Source organism: Sapajus apella, unplaced genomic scaffold (genome assembly GCF_009761245.1).
Source record: "Sapajus apella isolate SASKATOON/1434 unplaced genomic scaffold, GSC_monkey_1.0 scaffold7, whole genome shotgun sequence".
Classification (NCBI taxonomy): domain Eukaryota; kingdom Metazoa; phylum Chordata; class Mammalia; order Primates; family Cebidae; genus Sapajus; species Sapajus apella.
In genome coordinates, this window is record NW_022436947.1 from 38,392,221 (window position 1) to 38,411,763 (window position 19,543).

At 38.3% G+C, this 19,543-nt stretch overlaps 1 protein-coding gene across 10 annotated transcripts in view; it reads left to right on the top strand.

The window, feature by feature from the left end:
* PTPN12 (protein tyrosine phosphatase non-receptor type 12) overlaps window positions 1-17,638 on the top strand; it is a 106,415-nt gene extending 88,777 nt beyond the window's left edge. For 2 of the 10 annotated variants that reach the window (XM_032276410.1, XM_032276412.1), the window contains 6 exons: window positions 3,503-4,467; window positions 9,721-9,798; window positions 12,391-12,458; window positions 13,911-13,941; window positions 16,200-16,307; window positions 16,792-17,638. In XM_032276410.1, coding sequence (XP_032132301.1) covers window positions 3,503-4,467; window positions 9,721-9,798; window positions 12,391-12,458; window positions 13,911-13,941; window positions 16,200-16,307; window positions 16,792-16,853 — 1,312 coding nt within the window. In that variant the 3' untranslated portion in view covers window positions 16,854-17,638. The remainder of the gene's footprint in view (window positions 1-3,502; window positions 4,468-9,720; window positions 9,799-12,390; window positions 12,459-13,910; window positions 13,942-16,199; window positions 16,308-16,791) is intronic. The other 8 variants (XM_032276411.1, XR_004268373.1, XM_032276414.1 and 5 more) reach the window with 8 other exon arrangements.
* The last annotated feature ends 1,905 nt before the right edge of the window (window positions 17,639-19,543 follow it).

Consider the following 19,543-nt stretch of genomic DNA (forward strand, 5'->3'; position numbering starts at 1 on the left):
CAATAGAGCAAGACTCCATCTCAAAAAAAAAAAAAAAAAAAAAAATTAAAAATATAATACCATAAATTTAAAAATTAAGCAGAAGTTTGGAAAACAGTCAAGGAACTATTTCAAGAAAATAAATACATAAAGAGAAAGTAGGAGAGAATAGATAAGGAAAACAGAGAGCCAAACTAGAATACCTGTCACTGAACTAATTGTCTGAAAGGAGAGTAGGGAAGAACAAATTAGCAAAAAAAAAGAAAGAAAATATATTAGAATTAAATGGCATAAATTTTCCTATAGAGGGTATACACCAAGTTCCTAATATAATGCATAAAAATAGAATTGTTAAATAAATTTTTTAAAGTTACCTTATGAAATTGTAGACCATCTAATATAAGAACCTTGTTGAGGTTTAGAGTAAGATAAAAATAATACTGAAGTTTGGAGTAAGATTTTTAAAAAATTTAAAACTTAGAAAATAATTAACAAACCCATATATCATATTCAGTATCTGTCAAGCACTGTTCTAAATGTTGTTCAGATGTTAACTCATGTAATTCTCATAACTGCCCTGTGAGAAATGTACTGTTAAGGGTGTATTGGGTTTGTTAATCAAGTAAATCTCTAACATACTGATCATGAGGCTGGACACAGTGGTTCTCACCTGTAATCCCAGCACTTTGAGAGGCCAAGGAGGGCGGATCACTTGAGGTCAAAAGTTCAAGACTAGCCTGGCCAACATGGAGAAAACCCCATCTCTACCAAAAATACAAAAATCAGTCAGTGTCATGGCGCAAGCCTGTAATCCCAGCTACTTGTGAGACTGAGACAGGAGAATCGCTTGAACCTGGAAGGTGGAGGTTGCAGTGAGCCAAGATCACACCACTGCACTCCAGCCTGAGCGACAGAGTAAGACTCTGTATCAATAAAAATAATAAAATACTGATTGTGGAAAAGTGGTCTCATGTACATGTAGGGAAAATAATAAACCTCGATTTATATCAAAATTTTATTTCATTCTTTTAAAACTCATATTTTCTATTTGTATTATGTGTTCTTAGGATAACCTGTTGATCTTTGTGTATGCTTTATAAACTGTAGGAGGTGTCTGCAATTATTTTTTGTTTTATATCACAAAAATTCGGCAGCTACTCTTTTCAGATTAAGAACCTGCTTATTACAGGCCAGGTGCAGTGGCTTACACCTGCAGTCTCAGCTCTTTGGAAGGATATGGCAGGTGGATTACTTGAGTTTAAGAGTTTGAGATCAGCCTGGTCAACATGAACATGGCAAAACCACATCTCTACAAAAGATACAAAACTTAGCCAGGTCTGGGGTGCACACCTGTAGTCCCAGCTACTTAGGAGGCTAAACTGGGAGGATGGCTTGAGCCCTGGAGGCAGAGGTTGCAGTTAGCTGAGATTGTGCTACTATATTTTAGCCCGGATAGCAGAGCCAGGACCCTGTCTCAAAAAAAAAAAAAGAATCTACTTGTAAAACTTAAACAGATATAGGAACATCTTGTGGGAGTATTGCTGTTGTTTTAATATGACATTATTAAGTATTCTGGAGATACTCATTTAACTTCCCATGTCCTATTGTGGGAGTGTGTCTAGAGAATCTGAACTTCAGAGTCTCTTTTAAGGGGAAACCTGGTGTACCATGTGATTACCACCAATTCTGGTTGGATAATAAAAAGGTTGATCACCTTGAAGAAAAAAAAAAGCAAAAACTCTGATGTGGGGCCCAGCGACTCACCCCTGTAATCCCAGCACTTTGGGAAGGGAAGGCAGGAAGACCACTTGAGGCCAGGAGTTTGAGACCAGCCTGGCCAACATTGCAAAACCCCGTCTCTACTAAAAATACAAAAATTAGCCAGGCATGGTGGCATGTGCCTGTAGTCCCAGTTGCTCAGGAGGCTCAGTCATGAGAATTGCTTGAACCCAGGAGGTGGAGGTTGCAATGAGCTGAGATGGTGCCACTGTACTCCAGCCTGGGCAACAGAACGAGACTCTGTCTAAAAAGGAAAAAGAGAATCAAAAGAACTCAGATATACAAGCCCTCAAGAAGTTTGCTTCATATAAAGTTCTTAAAAAGCGGCAAAGCCTGGGCAACATAGTAAACCCTATCTTTCTTTTTTTTTTTTTTTAGACAGGATCTCACTCTGTCACCCAGGCTGGAGTACAGTAGCATGATCACAGCTCACTGCAGCCTCGACCCCCCCCAGGCTCAGGTGATCTCCCACTTCCACACGCACTGCCACACCCAGCTAATTTTTTTGTATTTGTTGAAGGCACAAGGTTTTGCCATATTGCCCAGGCTGGTCTTGAACCCCTGGGCTCAAGCAATCCAACTGCCTTGGCCTCCCAAAGTGGTAGGATTTATAGACGTAAGCCACTGTGCCCAGCCCCCATCTTTTTTTTTTTTTTTTTTTTTTTTTTTGAGACAGCGTCTCTCTGTTGCCCAGGCTGGAATGCAGTGGTGCGATCTCAGCTCATTGCCATCTCCACCTCCTGGGCTCAAGCAGTTCTCCTGCCTCAGCCTCCCAAGTAGCTGGGACTACAGGCATACACCACCTCACCTGACTAATTTTTGTATTATTAGTAGAGATGGGGTTTTACCATGTTGCTCAGACTGGTCTTGAACTCCTAAGCGAAAGCATTCTGCCCACCTTGGCCTCCCAAAGTGCTGGGACTAAAGGCGTGAGCCACGGCGCCTGGCCCCATCTCTTTAAGGAAAAAAATAAAGGCGACTAGAGGATATAACCCACCCAAACAAAGGAGTATACCCAGAAAGAGGAAGATGTGACCTGGGGAAACAGAAGAATCTGAAACCAGGGAGAACATTAGCTCTGTGATAGACTAGGGAACCAGTGGTTCATACTGGAGCAGGAGGCCAAAGGTTACTAAGAGGGATATCTGTGGTATTGTTCGTTACCAGGTGTGCTTGTTATTATTGAGAGGAGGTATACCAGTTTGCAGGAAAGTTACAAGAAAAGCTGAGTAACTGAAGATTGACAGAGAGCTAAGCCATCAGAAACCCAAGGCAGTCATTAGGGAAAAACAAGACATTATAGAAGAAAAGACATAAAATCATGGCAACAAAAAATTACGTTATAACAGTATTAGAAAGATGGAAAAGAAGGACACTTCCACAGTAGCAAGTCAATAGAAAATGTGTGAAATAAAGATTAAGAAATAACTTTTGAAATAGTCTGAAATACAGAGGTAAATTTTAGAAGCAACTGTAAAAAAAAGTTGAAAGTGGATGCCTATGGCTAACTGGAGGACCGTGGGGCGGAGGGGGAATATGATTTTTATTAAAAGTCTTGTATTTGACTTTTTAAATAGTATATGTGTATTACCTTGATGAACATTAAATTTTCTTAGTCTGAAAAATTACAATTTGTATTAATAACCAGATTCTAATAGCTCTTAATATACTATTCTTAGCTATGTAATTCTCATGTATCAACGTGTTTAACAGTCTTAAAATGTTCTTTTTAAATGTTTTTCAGTTGCCTTGTTGAAGGGGATGCTAAAGAAGAAATATTGCAGCCACCAGAACCTCATCCAGTGCCACCCATATTGACACCTTCTCCCCCTTCAGCTTTCCCAACAGTCACTACTGTGTGGCAGGATAATGATAGATACCATCCAAAGCCAGTGTTGCATATGGTTTCATCAGAACAACATTCAGCAGACCTCAATAGGAACTATAGTAAATCAACAGACCTTCCAGGGAAAAGTGAATCAACAGTTGAACAAATAGATAAAAAATTGGAACGAAATTTAAGTTTTGAGATTAAGAAGGTCCCTCTCCAAGAGGGACCAAAAAGTTTTGATGGGAACACTCTTTTGAATAGGGGACATGCAATTAAAATTAAATCTGCTTCACCTTGTATAACTGATAAAATCTCTAAACAACAGGAATTAAGTTCAGATCTAAATGTCGATATTTCTCAGAATTCTTGTGTGGACTGCAGTGCAACACAGTCAAACAAAGTTCCAGTTACTCCACCAGAAGAATCACAGAATTCAGACACACCTCCAAGGCCAGACCGTTTGCCTCTTGATGAAAAAGGACATGCAACGTGGTCATTTCATGGACCTGAAAATGCCGTACCCATACCTAATTTATCTGAAGGCAATTCCTCAGATAACTACTATCAAACTATGAAAACTGTGAGTTTAACACCAAGTCCTACAATACGAGTTGAAACCCATGATCTTGTGGATCATAACACTTCACCTCTCTTCAGAACACCTCTCAGTTTTACTAATCCACTTCACTCTGATGACTCGGACTCAGATGAAAGAAACTCTGATGGTGCTGTGACCCAGAATAAAACTAATATTTCAACAGCAAGTGCCACAGTTTCTGCTGCCACTAGCACTGAAAACATTTCTACTAGGAAAGTATTGCCAATGTCCATTGCTAGACATGATATAGCAGGAACAATACATTCAGGTGCTGAAAAAGGTAATAATACAGTGTCTAATACTTAATTGTCTTTACTCTGTGCCAGTCACTGTTTTAATCACTTTAGCTGTAGTAATTTATTATTTTTTATTTCATACCATACTATAGAACCTACAGCAAAATTTGTCTTAGATATTAATTTTTTGATACAAGTTTTTAATTTATTGTTAACAATTTGATCACATTACATTACTGGGTTTTGTGTTTCTAAAATATTTTAGTAGTTATAACTGGATAATTTATTTCTTCTGTATTGTAGGTCTTAGTGTTTTTGTATTGGTCAAAAATTTATCTAATCGAAGAATTAGAAATAGTGTAGGGAAGAATTACTTAAAATAACAGTGGCAGAAATACTGTAGAATGTTTTGGTTGGCAGTACAATGTTACCCATGTTTCTCATAAATATTTAGTCATCTTTTTGCTGTCCCTTTAACTATGGATTACCTTTTGGTTTTTTTGTTTGTTTTTACTAATTTCACAAATGCTTGCAAATAAGGCTGCTTCCAACCCTGAGTTTAACTCAAGAATAATACTGCAAACTACTCAATAGAATATGGGCAGTTTAATTCATTCAGTAGTGAGTGGGCTATCTAAATAGCTAGTCATCAAAGCTATAATTTAATGAATCACTCTTTTTTAAGCACTCTTAGCATTTCAAGATAATACATGCACTCAATTCCCAAAGTGTATTATTGCTTCTTGAACCTCCTCTTTGATCTGCTAAAAGTAATGATGGCTGCCATCTTAAACAGACTCTAAAGTTCAGAGTAAACATAAATTTGAAAGCTATTTATTGATATAGTGATTATCAGTGATCATTTACCATCAGTGTTCTTTGATAGCGACACATACATACTGGTATTTACAATGTGCAAGCAAAATAAGTACTGTGACCTTGAAAGATTATTTTGTTGGTGGTGGTTTTGTTTTGTTTGTTTTGTTTTTTTGAGACGGAGTCTCACTCTGTCACCAAGGCTGGAGTGCAGTGTCATGATCTTGGCTCCATGCAACCTCCGCCTTCTGGGCTCAAACAATCCTTCTACCTCAACCTCCTGAGTAACTTGGGTTTACAGGCGCACGCCACCACTCCTGGCTACTTTTTGTGTTTTTAGTAGAGACGAGATTTCATTATGTTTGCCAGGGTGGCCTCAAACTTCTGGCTTCAAGTGATCTGCCTGTATTGGCCTCCCAAAGTGTTGGGATTACAGGCGTGAGCCACCACACCTGGCCTTTAAAGATTATTTTTTGTTTCTGACCCATTATACCACCCATACAGTAGTGCTTTTACTTTCTCTAACTCACATATACTGTATTTTTTAACCTGAGAGAGTGTTTTTGGTAGAATAGATGACAGTCTTAAGCTAATTGCTTAAATTACAGAATACTCTTTACTTGATTTGTCTTTGTTTTATTTGAAGGATCTTCAGAAGATAATGGTTAGCATAATAGATATTACTTTACCAGTTTACCATAATTTTAAGTTGCTAATGTCTTTTCTTCCTCAACTTCAGAGTTTGAAATATAACTGCCCAGCTATAACTATGTAAGAAAATATGTAGATAAGAAATTTCCTTTTTGGGCTTTTTTAGTATATCAAGCATGTGGTATTGTACCTAGGAGGTTTTATTGTTCTTTTAAAATCATCGCTGAAAATAGAATTTGGTGAGGGCCAGAAGGATGCATGATACAATATGCTCATTAAAAGTTACTGCCAGGCCAGACACGGTGGCTCACGCCTGTAATCCCAGCACTTTGGGAGGCCAAGACAGGTGGATCACGAGGTCAAGAGATCGAGACCATCCTGGTCAACATGGTGAAACCCCGTCTCTACTAAAAATACAAAAATTAGCTGGGCATGGTGGCACACGCCTGTAGTCCCAGCTAATAGGGAGGCTGAGGCAGGAGAATTGCTTGAACCCAGGAGACAGAGGTTGCGGTGAGCCGAGATCGCGCCATTGCACTCCAGCCTGGGTAACAAGAGCGAAACTCTGTCTCAAAAAAAAAAAAAAAAACTGCCACATGACCAGTCTGTTGGTGGCTCACACCTGTAATCCCAGCACTTTGGGGATTACAGGAAGATCACTTGAGTCCAGGAGTTCATGACCAGCCTGGGTGACATAGTGACACCTCATCTCTGCAAAATGATGAAAAACTAGCCAGGCATGGTGGTGCACTCTTGTGGTCAAGTGGCTGAGATGGGGGGATCACTTGAGGCTAGGAGCTTGAGGCTACAGTGAGCTATAAGTGCATCACTGCACTCTGCCTGGGCAACAGAGGGAGGCCCTGTCTCCAAAAAAAAGAGTAGATCTGGGCCTGTGGCTCATGTCTGTAATCCCAGCACTTTGGGAGGCCAAAGCAGGCGGATCACGAGTTCAGGAGATTGAGACCATCCTGGCTAACACGGTGAAACCCCATCTCTACTAAAAATACAAAATATTAGCTGGGTGTGCTGGTGCACGCCTGTAGTCCCAGCTACTTGGGAGGCTGAGGCAGGAGAATAGCTTGAAACCTGGAAAGTGAAAGTTGTAATGAGCCGAGATGGAGTAAGATATGCTGTACGGAAACACCCAACTATGTGCCATCCCACTTCTGTTCATTTGATTTTGGATTTCAAAGCAAAAACCACTATAAACGTGATTTTTGGTTTTTTTTTTTCCCCCACTCTACCTTAACTATGTTATTGGTTTGATATTAACTAAGGATTTTTCTTTGTGTAAATGTTTTTTGTTGCAGCATACCTTCAAGAAGTCCTGTTTTTAATGTGTTGCCAAATATTTACCATACAGATTATTTACTTTATAGATTATTTACTTACCTTATAAATTATTTCCTTTGTAGATTATTATCTTATTGAACTGCTGGCACCAAAATTAGAGTTTTGAGGTTTTGTTTTTTTTTTTTTTTTTTTGGTCCTAGAACTTGTCAGTGAATTACAGTCATACATTGGATTTCTTAATGGCAGGGATTTTTTTTTCAGAGGAAGTCTTGCTCTATCACCCAGGCTGGAGTGCAGTGGCACAGTCTTGGCTCACTGCAACCTCCACTTCCTAGATTCTAGCGATTCTCCTCACTCAGCCTCCCAGGTAGCTGGAACTGCAGGCACACACCACCATGCCCAGCTAATTTTTTATTTTTAGTAGAGACGAGGTTTCATCATGTTGGCCAGGGTGATCTCAAACTCCTAACCTCAGGTGATGTGCCTGCCTTGGCCTCCCAGAGTGCTGGGATTACAGGTGTGAGCCACAGCACCCGGCTGGGATATATTCTAAGAAAACTATGTCATTAGGCAACTTTGTCATTGTGTGAATGTCAGAGAATGTATTTACACAAACCTAGATGGTATAATGTACTACACATCTGGGCCATATGTTGTAGCATATTGTTCCTAGGCTACAAACCTCTATAGCATGTTACCATACTGAACAATTGTAACACAATGGTAAGTATTTGTGTATCTAAACATAGAAAAGTTACAGTAAAAATGTGGTATCATAATCTTACAGGACCACTGTTAATGTAATCTTGTTATTGATGAAAACGTTATTATGTAGTGCATGACTGTAATGGAATAATTTTGTATTGATACCTAAAATAACCTTTTGCATAAGTTTCTGCCTGAGTTATGATTTCAGTCTTGACTTAGGCCTCCTGAAAGATTTCTCAAATTCAGCTACAGAAGTCCCCATACAGTGTATGATTTGCAAAAGCCTATGTAAAACGTGTAGTCTCTGGTTGGATAACCTCTAAAACAGAAGTTTGTAACAGGAAAGGCAATCCAGAGTTCCAGGGAGAAACATGCATTTGCAAAGCAAGGGCCACACTTAGAAAATAAAAGTCTTTAAAGGTGAGAAGTGTCATGAGAGAGAAAGCACAGAGTTTCTGAAAGATAACTGATAGAAAAAGGGCTGAACTGTCCTTTTTGTTTAGTTCATTTATGAAATGGTACCCGAATGCCAAGATTATGTGTCACTTCCTTCCAATAGCCATCTCGTAGTTACTAACTGTGCGCTGTTAGTAACAAGAGGGCAAGGAGAAATATGGTGATGACTCAGACTACCACTACTGGATAAGGTAGATAGTTCTTCAGTGGCAAGAGAGAGTTCTGGTACTCTTAGTAAACATACCAAGTATTGGACCAGAACCCTTGTTTCAGCTGGACCCAGAGGCTGTATTTTCTTGTGTCTCCAGCTAAGTAAATGTAGGAGGGGCAAGAGCAATCATATTCACCTCATGCGTGTTGAAAATTGAAAAGACCTATGCATAGCCCATCAGGTGTGGCAAAATAGCAGAGTATCATGGCAAAACTCTGTGTTCATTTAAGAACAATGGGCAAAGCGCAAGACGAAATAATATAGGACCGTCACATTTCCTTTTCTTTGTCCCACCCTCCCCAACCTGAGAGTTCACACACACAATTGTATCCTCATATTTTCTTTCTGTGCCTCCAGTGAAAACTCAGATATCAAATACACTCATTTAACTTAAGCCATAATAAAGCTAACCAATGAGGCTTACTTAATGCACTGTCTTTTCCAAGAGCTAATTTTGTCTTTACTAGTGAAAACCTGTATATAGCTTTGGTCAGCATTCTCAAAAGTACAGCCATGTGCCACTGTGCACAAAATTTTTAGCAATAAATAAATGAAGATTTTTTTAAACTTTAGTAACTATATATTTGTATTGGAAAAATAACTACTATTTCAAACGTTATTTCAGTATTGCTGTTTAAGACATAACTGAGGTACACAGTTAAGTTTAAAATGAGTCAGATTTTAAAAGTGAATAGTACAGATGGTACATAGTATGGCAAAAATCATGAAAGGTGTTAAGCGATTAAATGACATTTAGGAAAAACTGGCTTAGGCGTTTAATAACTCAAATGACCAAAGCTTTCCTTTTTTTAACAAAAAGTATCATCAGTAAGCTCAGTAGATAAATCACTTGCCTGCTGACTTCTCTACTGAAGATTCCCTTCAGGCTTGGAAAACTGAATGATGTCTGTAGAGTGGCAGGAAAGTCATGAGAGAGAGTCGTTTTCTGTATGCAGTATCATTGCTCAATAAGCATCATAATTTTTGATAATGAGTTGAGTGGAAAAGGTTTCTTGCTTTTTTTTTTTTTTTTTTGCATTTTTAAAAACTGATCTAGATACTTGTGACAGGAATTTTTAGAATATCAAGAAAGTTCTCTGATTCTGTTTAGATGACATGTTAATGTTTAATAATTTGTCTAAATTTTGTGTGTTTAATTTAGATGTTGATGTTAGTGAAGATTCACCTCCTCCCCTACCTGAAAGAACTCCTGAATCTTTTTTGTTAGCAAGTGAACATAGTGAGTGTCTCTTTTGCTTTTACATTTAGTTTATATTCTAATAGTAAACTCTGGAAAACATGCCTGATTTTAATCTATTAGCTATTGTGCTGCATAGTTAAATTCAATATCAAGTGAATTGATACTGACATGCTTTTAATTCCTTGTGTGAAAAATGCTTTTAAATATTTTTTACTTGCTAAGATTTATAGAAATTACTGCATTTATGTTAGATATCAGAATTCATTTAAATACAATTATAGGCCAGGCATGGTTGCTCAAGCCTGTAATCCCAGCACTTTGGAAGGCTGAGGTGGGTGGATCACCTGAGGTCAGGAGTTCGAGATCAGCCTGGCCAACATGGTGAAACCCTATGTCTATTAAAAATACAAAAATTACCTTGGTGTGGTGGCAGGCGCCTGTAATCTCAGCTACTTAGGGGGCTGAGGCACAAGAATCACTTGAACCTGGGAGACCGAGGTTGCAGTGAGCTGATATCGCACCATTGTACCCCAGCCTGGATGAAGAGCAAGACTCCATCTCAATCAATGCAATTATAAGGCCGGGCTTGGTGGCTCATGCCTGTAATCCCAGCAGTTTGGGAGGCCGAGGCGGGAGGATTACCTGAGGTCAAAAGTTCAAGACCACCCTGACCAACATGGAGAAACCCCGTCTCTACTGAAAATACAAAATTAGCTGGACATGGTTGCACATGCCTGTAATCCCAGCTACTCGGGAGGCTGAGGCAGGAGATTCTCTTGAACTTAGGAGGTAGAGGTTGCAGTGAGCTGAGATAGCGTCATTGCACTCTAGCGTGGACAACAAGAGCAAAACTCTGCCTCAGAAAAAAAGTAAAAATTATAAATGCAATTATAAGTGTATTTGCAATCTGGTGTATTTTTATTGATTAAAAGTAGCACTTATTTACAAGGACTCATTAATTGCTTCCCTTAAGGGTTTAGGTAAGTAAACATTTCTGTTGGGTATGGGTGGGCATCACTAGATTGGTGTTAACTGAAAGATACCTAAGACCACTGAAGTAGACTGGGGACATTGGCTCATACTTGTAATCTCAGCACTTTGGGAGTCCAAGCTGTGAGGATTGCTTAAGCCCAAGAGTTTGAGACCAGCCTGGGCAACATAGTGCTATCTCATCTCTACAAAAAATAAAAAAATTAGCTAGTCATGGTGGTGGGTACCTGTAATCCCAGCTGCTTGGGGGGCTGAGGCAGGAGAATTGCTTGAACCCAGGAGGCAGAGGTTGCAGTGAGCCAAGACTGCACCATTGTACTCCAGCCTGGTCTACAAGAGCAAAAACTCCAACTTAAAAGAAAAAACACTAACCAGGCATGGTGGCATGTGCCTGTAGCCCTTGCTACTCAGGAGGCTGAAGAAGAAGGATTGCTTGATCCCTGGAGTTAGAGGCTGCGGTGAGCCATGATCACAGCACTGCACTCCAGTTGGGTAACAAAGTGAGACCCTGTCTGGGGAATTTAAAAAAAAAAAAAAAAAAAAAAAGACCACTGGATATCAGACCTAGGAGAAAGTGATCATACTTCACAACATTTTGATAATGTACTTCACCCTATTATTCCTCTAAAAAAAGAGTACAGAAACAGCTTGATTGTATTTATTGTGTCTCATGCTCAGTGGAGGTGCTCACTAGTCTAATATAATTACATTTTACCAATATACTAATTCTGACTAATTTTTTTTTTTTTTTTTTTTTAATTTTGTGAGATGGAGTCCCACCCTGTCACCCAGGCTGGAGTGCTGAGACACGATCTTGGCTCAGTGGAACCTCCACCTCCTGGGCCCAAGCTATTCTCCTGCATCAGCCACCTGAGTAACTGTGATTAAGAGGCAGCACTGTCACTCCTGGCTAATTTTTTTTGTATTTTTTGGTAGAGACAGGGTCTTACCATGTTGGCCAGGCTGGTCTTTAACTCCTGACTTTAAGTAATCCACCTGCCTTGGCCTCATGAAGTGAATTTCAACTGATTTTAAGATAAATGTTGAAGAGCCAGCCACAGTGGCTTATGCCTGTGGTCCCAGCACTTTGGGAGGTTAAGGCAGGTGGATCTTTGTTCCACATTGCCCTAGGAGTTAAAGACCAGCGTGGGCAACGTTGCAAACCCTGTCTGTACAAAATCAAAAACCAGCCAGGCGAGGTGGTGTGCACCTATAGCCCCAGCTACTCAAGAGGCTGAGATGGGAAAATTGCCTGAAGGTTGAAGTTACAGTGAGCCGAGATGGCACCTGGTCAACAGAGTGAGACCCTGTCTCAACAACAACTATAAAGAATGTTGGAAACCATAAAGCAGTTTACCTCATTTGTCTAAGTCTGTCACATTATCTATAGATTATAATAAACTCTGATGACTGAATTTAGTTAGGTCTTGAAGGAAGGAAACATAAAGGAATTTTCTTGAATTAACAGAAATTACAATTTTTTTTAAAGAAACTTCAGAAATATGCTTACCCAGAAACTACAAAATTTTTGTGGAAGTGATAGTTTCTAAAATCTTTAGGATCTATTTTTTATATTACTTTAGTTCAAAGACATTTCAAAAATTAAAGATGTTAATAATGATAAGATTTCATTTTTCTCAGATACACCTGTAAGATCTGAATGGAGTGAACTTCAAAGTCAGGAACGAGCTGAACAAAAAAAGCCTGAAGTGAGTCCTTTTGGAATTGGAACAGTTATAGCTTAACATTTTTACTCTTTCCTTGTCTTGCACTTGTTGAAATAGCTGTCATCTTAAGATTATTAAATATAGTTTATAATTTTTGGCCAGCATTTCTTAGGTTAAGATTTCAGATGAAAAACCCATATATAAGGTAGGATCTGAAATTTTTTTAAAGGATAACATGATCTACACACATCCATCACTTTAAAGTATTGTTTTCTCAAGCCGTTTTTGAAATTTGTAAATTATGTCATGTTTCAAATAATTTTGAAGTTATTAATGAAACAAGAGTTACTGTTTTCAGGGTCCTAATACCTTCTTACATTTTTACATGCTTCCCATTATAACACTAGGCACCTAGTCATTTCTTTTGTGTTTTTTCTGGCCACCTGGCATTTCTTTGACATTTGAGAAACGTTTTGGCAATTAAATGTTTCGAGGGCCTGGCAGGGTGGCTCACACCTGTAATCGCAGCACTTTGAGAGGCCAAATGGAAGGATCACTTGAGTCCAGGAGTTCAAGACCATCCTGGGCAATATAGGGAGACCTTATCTCTATAAAAATTTTTAAAATTAGCCAGGCATGGTGGCGCATGTCTGTGGTCCCAGCTTCTTGGGAGGCAGAGGTGGGAGGATTGCTTGGGCCCCAGAGGTCGAGGCTGCAGTGAGCCATGATCACACTACTGCACTCCAGGCTGAGTGACAGAATGAGACCCTGTCTCAACAACAACAAATTTGTCCATGGGAGATCATCATTTTTTATTAACATTAGTACTTTTAATATGTTCTCCCATATTTTAGTATCTCTGAAATTGGGCTACATGAAATCAAATCGTATTAGATTTTTTTTTTTTTTTTTTTTTTTTTTTTTTTTTTTTTTTTTTTTTTTGAGATGGAGTTTCGCTCTTGTTACCCAGGCTGGAGTGCAATGGCGCGATCTCGGCTCACCGCAACCTCTGCCTCCTGGGTTCAGGCAATTCTCCTGCCTCAGCCTCCTGAGTAGCTGGGATTACAGGCACGTGCCACCATGCCCAGCTAATTTTTGTATTTTTAGTGGAGATGGGGTTTCACCATGTTGACCAGGATGGTCTCCATCTCTTGACCTTGTGATCCACCCGCCTCGGCCATATTAGATTTTAAGATGTGATGTAGTTTAATTGACACATAAAATACAATAATGATGTAATCAATAATAGTGGCTGGCAAAATATAGCTATGTGTTCATGTAGTAGCTCATGCTTTTTCAGTGCTCATTGAGAAACATTTACTCCAAGTAGAAACAGCATAGCATTTTAAAATTTTAAAATTGTTTGCTTTTCCTCTGATGCTGAAAATGATAGGCCTTGATTTATTGGGATATATACCCATAACAGATCCAGCTTTTTATTATTTTTATGTAAAATGAATGTATTGTAATAGGTATTAAATGTCTTCCTCATAGGGCTTGATAACCCCTGAAAATGAGAAATGTGGTAAGTTGTTAGAATTTTTTTTCCTTTTTACTATAGATTTTATAGGTTAATTTCTACAAAATAACATGCCTCATAGTTCATGGTATTTAGTTATTTCTATATGTGAAAATGTCTAAGACAATTCTTCTAGAAGCTTAATATTGTACTATAATTCTTTCCAAATTAATTTCTACCACCAGACAGTATTATCGATCTGGAAAATCAAGGGAGAATTTATTATCAATAGTTGCAGGCTAATGGGAAAGAGATTTTTAAAAAATATTTTCCTGTTTTTTGTTGTTTGTTTTTAAAACACCTAGAAGCTAGATCCTGACTTAAATAAAAGCCCAAAGTTTACCTACATGATGGAATTGGCACTATAGAAATCTATTGTTTTAGGAATCATCCTTTTAGTACTTTTACATTTATTTGTGAGGACTAGTAAAATTATATAGCCCAAACCAATGTTATAATGCCCAGTTTTAATTTTTTTCTGCCATATTCCTTTTACTGTCATATCATACTAAAATAAATCAAGTTGTTATTAAAGTCAGTGACCATATAAGTAACTCATCAAACATCCCAGCCTATACAGTGTTTTCAGTTCACCTGTTGTGTCTGCCCCTACCCTCCATTTTGCTGCAGTTCTTCTCTCTCAATATTATACTCTGAATATTGGCCTAATGAGTCTGTTCCATCTTATAATTGCTATTACTTTCTATAATTTTTTATAATGAAAATAGCAGGGCCGGATGTAGTGGCCTGCACCTATAATCCTAGCACTTTGGGAGGCCAAGACAGATGGATCACTTGAGGTCAGGAGGTTGAGACCAGCCTGGCCAACATGGTGAAATCCCATCTTTACTAAAAATACAAAAATTAGCCAGCCGTGGTGGTGTACACCTGTAATCCCAGCTGCTCCAGAGGCTGAGGCAGGAGAATCACTTGAACCTGGGAGGCGGAGGCTGCAGTGAGCCAAGATTGTGCCACTGCACTCCAGCCTGGGCAACAGAGCAAGCCTCTGCCTCAAAACAAGAAAATAGCAGAAGCTTTAGAGCCAAGCCAGCCTGAATTGGAATCCATCTCACTCTTAGATGACCTTTACCTAACTGAGAAATTAGAGGCCTTTAGACCAGGATCATCATTTCCTCCTAGAACATGGCCCTGAGTATCTCACCACCACTAGTCTCATATAGCTACCTCTCCTCTTTGTCTCTGTTGCACATTATGCATACTTTTATTTAAAAACTTAGATAATATGATAATTAATGTATCTCTCTGTGTCTCCTCTTAGACCAGGGTTTGGCATTGTATAGCCTACAGGCCTAATGTTTGTTATAACCTTGAGCTAAACAAATAGCTTTTATGTTTTTAATGAGTTGTTTAAAAAGAAAAACAATGAGCTGGGCATGGTGGCTCACTCCTGTAATCCTAACACTTTGGGAGGCTGAAGTGGGTGGATGACAAGGCCAGGAATTCGAGACCAGCCTGACCAACATGGTGAAACCCTGACTCTAAAAAAAAAATAAAAAAAGAAAAACAATGAAACTAAGAAAAGCAAAGAAGAATATGACAGTGATCTTATGTGGCTTGCAAGGCCTAAACTACTTATTTTCTAGTTTGTTGTTCTCTAGCTTTATTTTCTTTAAGAAGTTTGTGGGCTCCATTCTAGACTGTAAGCATCTTGAGGATGGGGATCATCTATTATTTTACTTGTATTCCAAGTTTCCAGTAAGGTTCCTTACTGAAGTATGGGGTATGTGATCAAGATTGTGAAAGAATGAATGAATTATAGTAGTTAATTTCTTTTGTTACTAGTCTTAAACATTGGTAATTAAAGAATAAACTGCAATCTAAACAACATAAAACTTTAAAAGTAATTATTTTGGGGTAGAAATAGTTCATTAGTTAACCCTGACGTTGTTGATTTCTATACAAAGGCATTTCCGTTGCAATTATTCCCTTAGAACATACGCATATAGTATAGCTACCTTAAGGAATATAATATGTCAAGACCTAGATTTATGAAATAAGAATGATGAGAATCTTCACATTGCAGAAGTACTCACTGCAGATTTCTATATGACCACAATAATACCTAACATGACTTCCTGTGCTTACTACACTTGTATTTATATTGATCTTGATCTATAAAATGATGGTGCCAAGTAGATAAAATTTTCTCTTTTCGTGCATTCTCAACATTTAAAAAATTAAGACGTTCTCTATATGATGCTACAAAGGGTAGTGATCAACAAAGTCTTTGTGTTGCATTTTAGATCATCCAGTGGGGGGTATTCACTCAGAGATGGGTATAGAACGTCCACCTACTTTCAGTGACAAGAGAGAACAAATATTGGAAAGTCCGACAGATTCCACAGATATTGGTAACTTGTTTAAACTTTAAGTAGTTAACACTGGCAAGAATGAGAAAAGCTCATTTGCCATTGTGAAATGACACTTGCCAAGAATAAAATGTATGATTTTCTAAAGTTGCTTGGACTAATCATGAAATAAATGAAATACTTAATTTTATTTCACATTGAGATTAAAAACCAATATAAAAAACTGCGGTACATAACAAATCTTTTGTGTTGGAAAGACTAGATTATCTTAGATGTTTTTCTTACATCGTGATAAAATTGGTTGTTTTTTTTTTAGCGTAAGATGTTTAAAAGAAGCAATTATTTTTAGTTACCCCAAATAAATTTACAATTGTTTCGCATTTACAAAGTTTTGTTTGGTTTAAATTCTAAATTCCCTTGTGGAAATTTATATTTTCCAGAAAATGAGAATGTCTGTGGACATGGTTTTTAGTAGTTTAAAAGTAAATTTGAACACTGACTAGTTATTGTGGTGTTTTCACTATAGGTTTTGGTAATCGCTGTGGAAAACCCAAAGGACCAAGAGATCCACCTTCAGAATGGACATGATTCAGGGAGCTAAAAGACACTTTAAATTATACTGGAAAATTTAAGTGCCACTGAAAGCCAGATTTATTGTATTCCATCTTTAATATGTGGGACTAACAGCAGTGTAGATCGTTACCTTAATATTTTTTGCTGGGACCATCTACCTGCCTTATAGGAAAAAGTATTACATATGGTTTATTTTGAAACTTCAAGTATTATTGCCTTAATGTCTCTTAATCCTGTTACACGCTGCTTGTAGACATGTTAATATAGTAATACTTTTATGATATATTGAGTTTAAGGACTATTCTTTTTCTGTTTTATCTTGTATGCATTATTTTGTATATGTACAGGGCAAGTAGGTATATAATTTGATAAAGTTGCAATCATAAAATATTATTAACAGAAGATGTAAGAAATTTCTGCATGGTCTAAATCTTTGTGTACTTTATTTGTAAATTATTTGCCCTGGAGTTTTAGAAAATAGTTTCTGAATTTTAAAATTGCTGGATTCATGCAGCCAGCCTTGCAGGTTATCAGAGATCAAAGATTGTAATAATAATACATTTTGTAAATTGTAAGCAAAAAGTTATTTTTATATTATATACGGTCTAATCGTTCATCCTCATTGTTCTTGTTTTCATCTAGTCAGAGATTCAGTAAGTGCCTTGGAACAATATTGAATTCTCTTAGCTTGTGTGTGTTTCTTCAATATTTGAACTCAACTGGGATAAGAAGACTATCAAAATACATGTATGTTTCAGGATATTTGACCTGCCATTAAAAAAACAAACCATTTTACAGTGCCTACTTGTTGCTTTGGCTTTTCATTTCTCATTCCTAGGAAATTGGACTTAACTATCTGCCTTCTTGCTGGCTCAATCTTGGTGTGAAATGAGTGTGAAAGGGGTTTAATCTCTTTTTTATTTTTAGACAGAGCCTTGCTCTGTCATCCGCTTGAGTGCAATCACTCACTGCAACTTCTACTTCCTGGGTTCAAGTGATTCTCCTGCCTCAGCCTCCCAAGTAGCTGGGATTACCAGTGCTCACCACCATACCTGGCTAATTTTTGTATTTTTAGTAGATACAGGGTTTCATTATGTTGGTCCGACTGGTCTCAAACTCCTGAAATCAGGAGTTTGGCCTCCCAAAGTGCTGGAATTATAGGCGTGAGCCACCATGCCAGGCCTAATCTCTTAATTAAGGAATATCAAGTACCTTCTGCAAAAAACCTGGTTCTGCCGATTCTAAATACTTATCCTTGAGTCAGCCCCTAGGCATTCTTCATCTTTATTATTAGCCTACCAGAGTCCTAGTAGAAAACCAGAGGGGGCCAGGTGGGGTGGCTCACGACTGTATTTCCAGCACTAAGAAAACCAAACGGGAAGTTGGGAACAGGAACTGGTTTCTTCTCATCCCATGACTGGAGCACAGGTTACATTTGTGAATAATAAATCTGAATTTTGACAACCACGGATTGGAATTGTTGGATATCTGTATTTTGCTTCTGCATACAAAAGAATGATGAAATTATGAAACTAAAATACATGGAAAACTTTACATGAGTAGAAGGGGGATTATTGAGGAGAAAATAATACTATAATTTCATGTCAAATTTGTTTTAAACACTAACTGGTCTTCATGTTGACCCCTTAGAAATTTTTTTTGAGATGGAGTTTAGCTCTTGTCCCCCGCCCCCAGGCTGGAGTGCAATGGTGTGATCTCGGCTCACTGTAACCTCTGCCTCTCGGGTTCAAGCGATTCTCCTGCCTCATCCTCCTGAGTAGCTGGGCTTCCAGGTGCCCACCACCACGCCTGGCTAATTATTTTTGTATGTTTAGTGGAGACGGAGTTTTGCCATGTTAGCCAGGTTAGTCTCAAACTCCTGACCTCAGCAGCCTCCGAAAGTGCCAGGATTACAGGCGTCAGCCACCATGCCTGGCCAATCCCTTAGAATTTGAAAAGTTTCAGTATGCTTCCGTAATAAGGAGGTGGTAATACAGTGGATGCTTGACATTCTCAAGACACAGGCACTCCTATAACACATCTTTTCCTAATACAATGTAAACTGAAATAAAGCATAACAAAAAAATTTTAGCCCCTTCACATACTTGATGAGTTATTGTAAGTACTAAAATCATAAAGATTTTTGCTGTTGGAATGGAGTTTCTTGGAATACCTTCACTGATGTATACATGTATTCAGAAGTATGCAAAAATCATGTTAATCATCATAAAGAATACCACCTATGTGAGTGTGACCACCACCTAGGTCAAGCAGTAGAACAGTATCAGCAACTGGGAAGCTACCCCCTTTGGCTTCTGAGATTTGTTCATTTTCATATGTGTATCCATTATATGTTTGGTTTTTGAGATGGTGTCTCGTTCTGTTACCCTGGCTGGAGTTCAGTGGTGTAAGCTCAGTGCATCCTTGACCACCTGGGCTCAAGTGATCCTCCCATGTCAGCCTCCCAAGTAGCTGGGACTACAAGCTCATACCATTACTCCTGGCTAATTTTGTTTATTTTTTGTAGAAAATAAGAGTCTTACTATGTTGTCCAGACTAGTCTCAAGCTCATGGCCTTAAGTGATTCTCTTGCCTTAACCTCAATCTGAGCCACTGACTTAGCCATGCATGTATCTTTTGGCACACACCTGTACTTATATCTGTTGGATATATATTAAGGAGTGGAATTTTGATATCACAGTGTT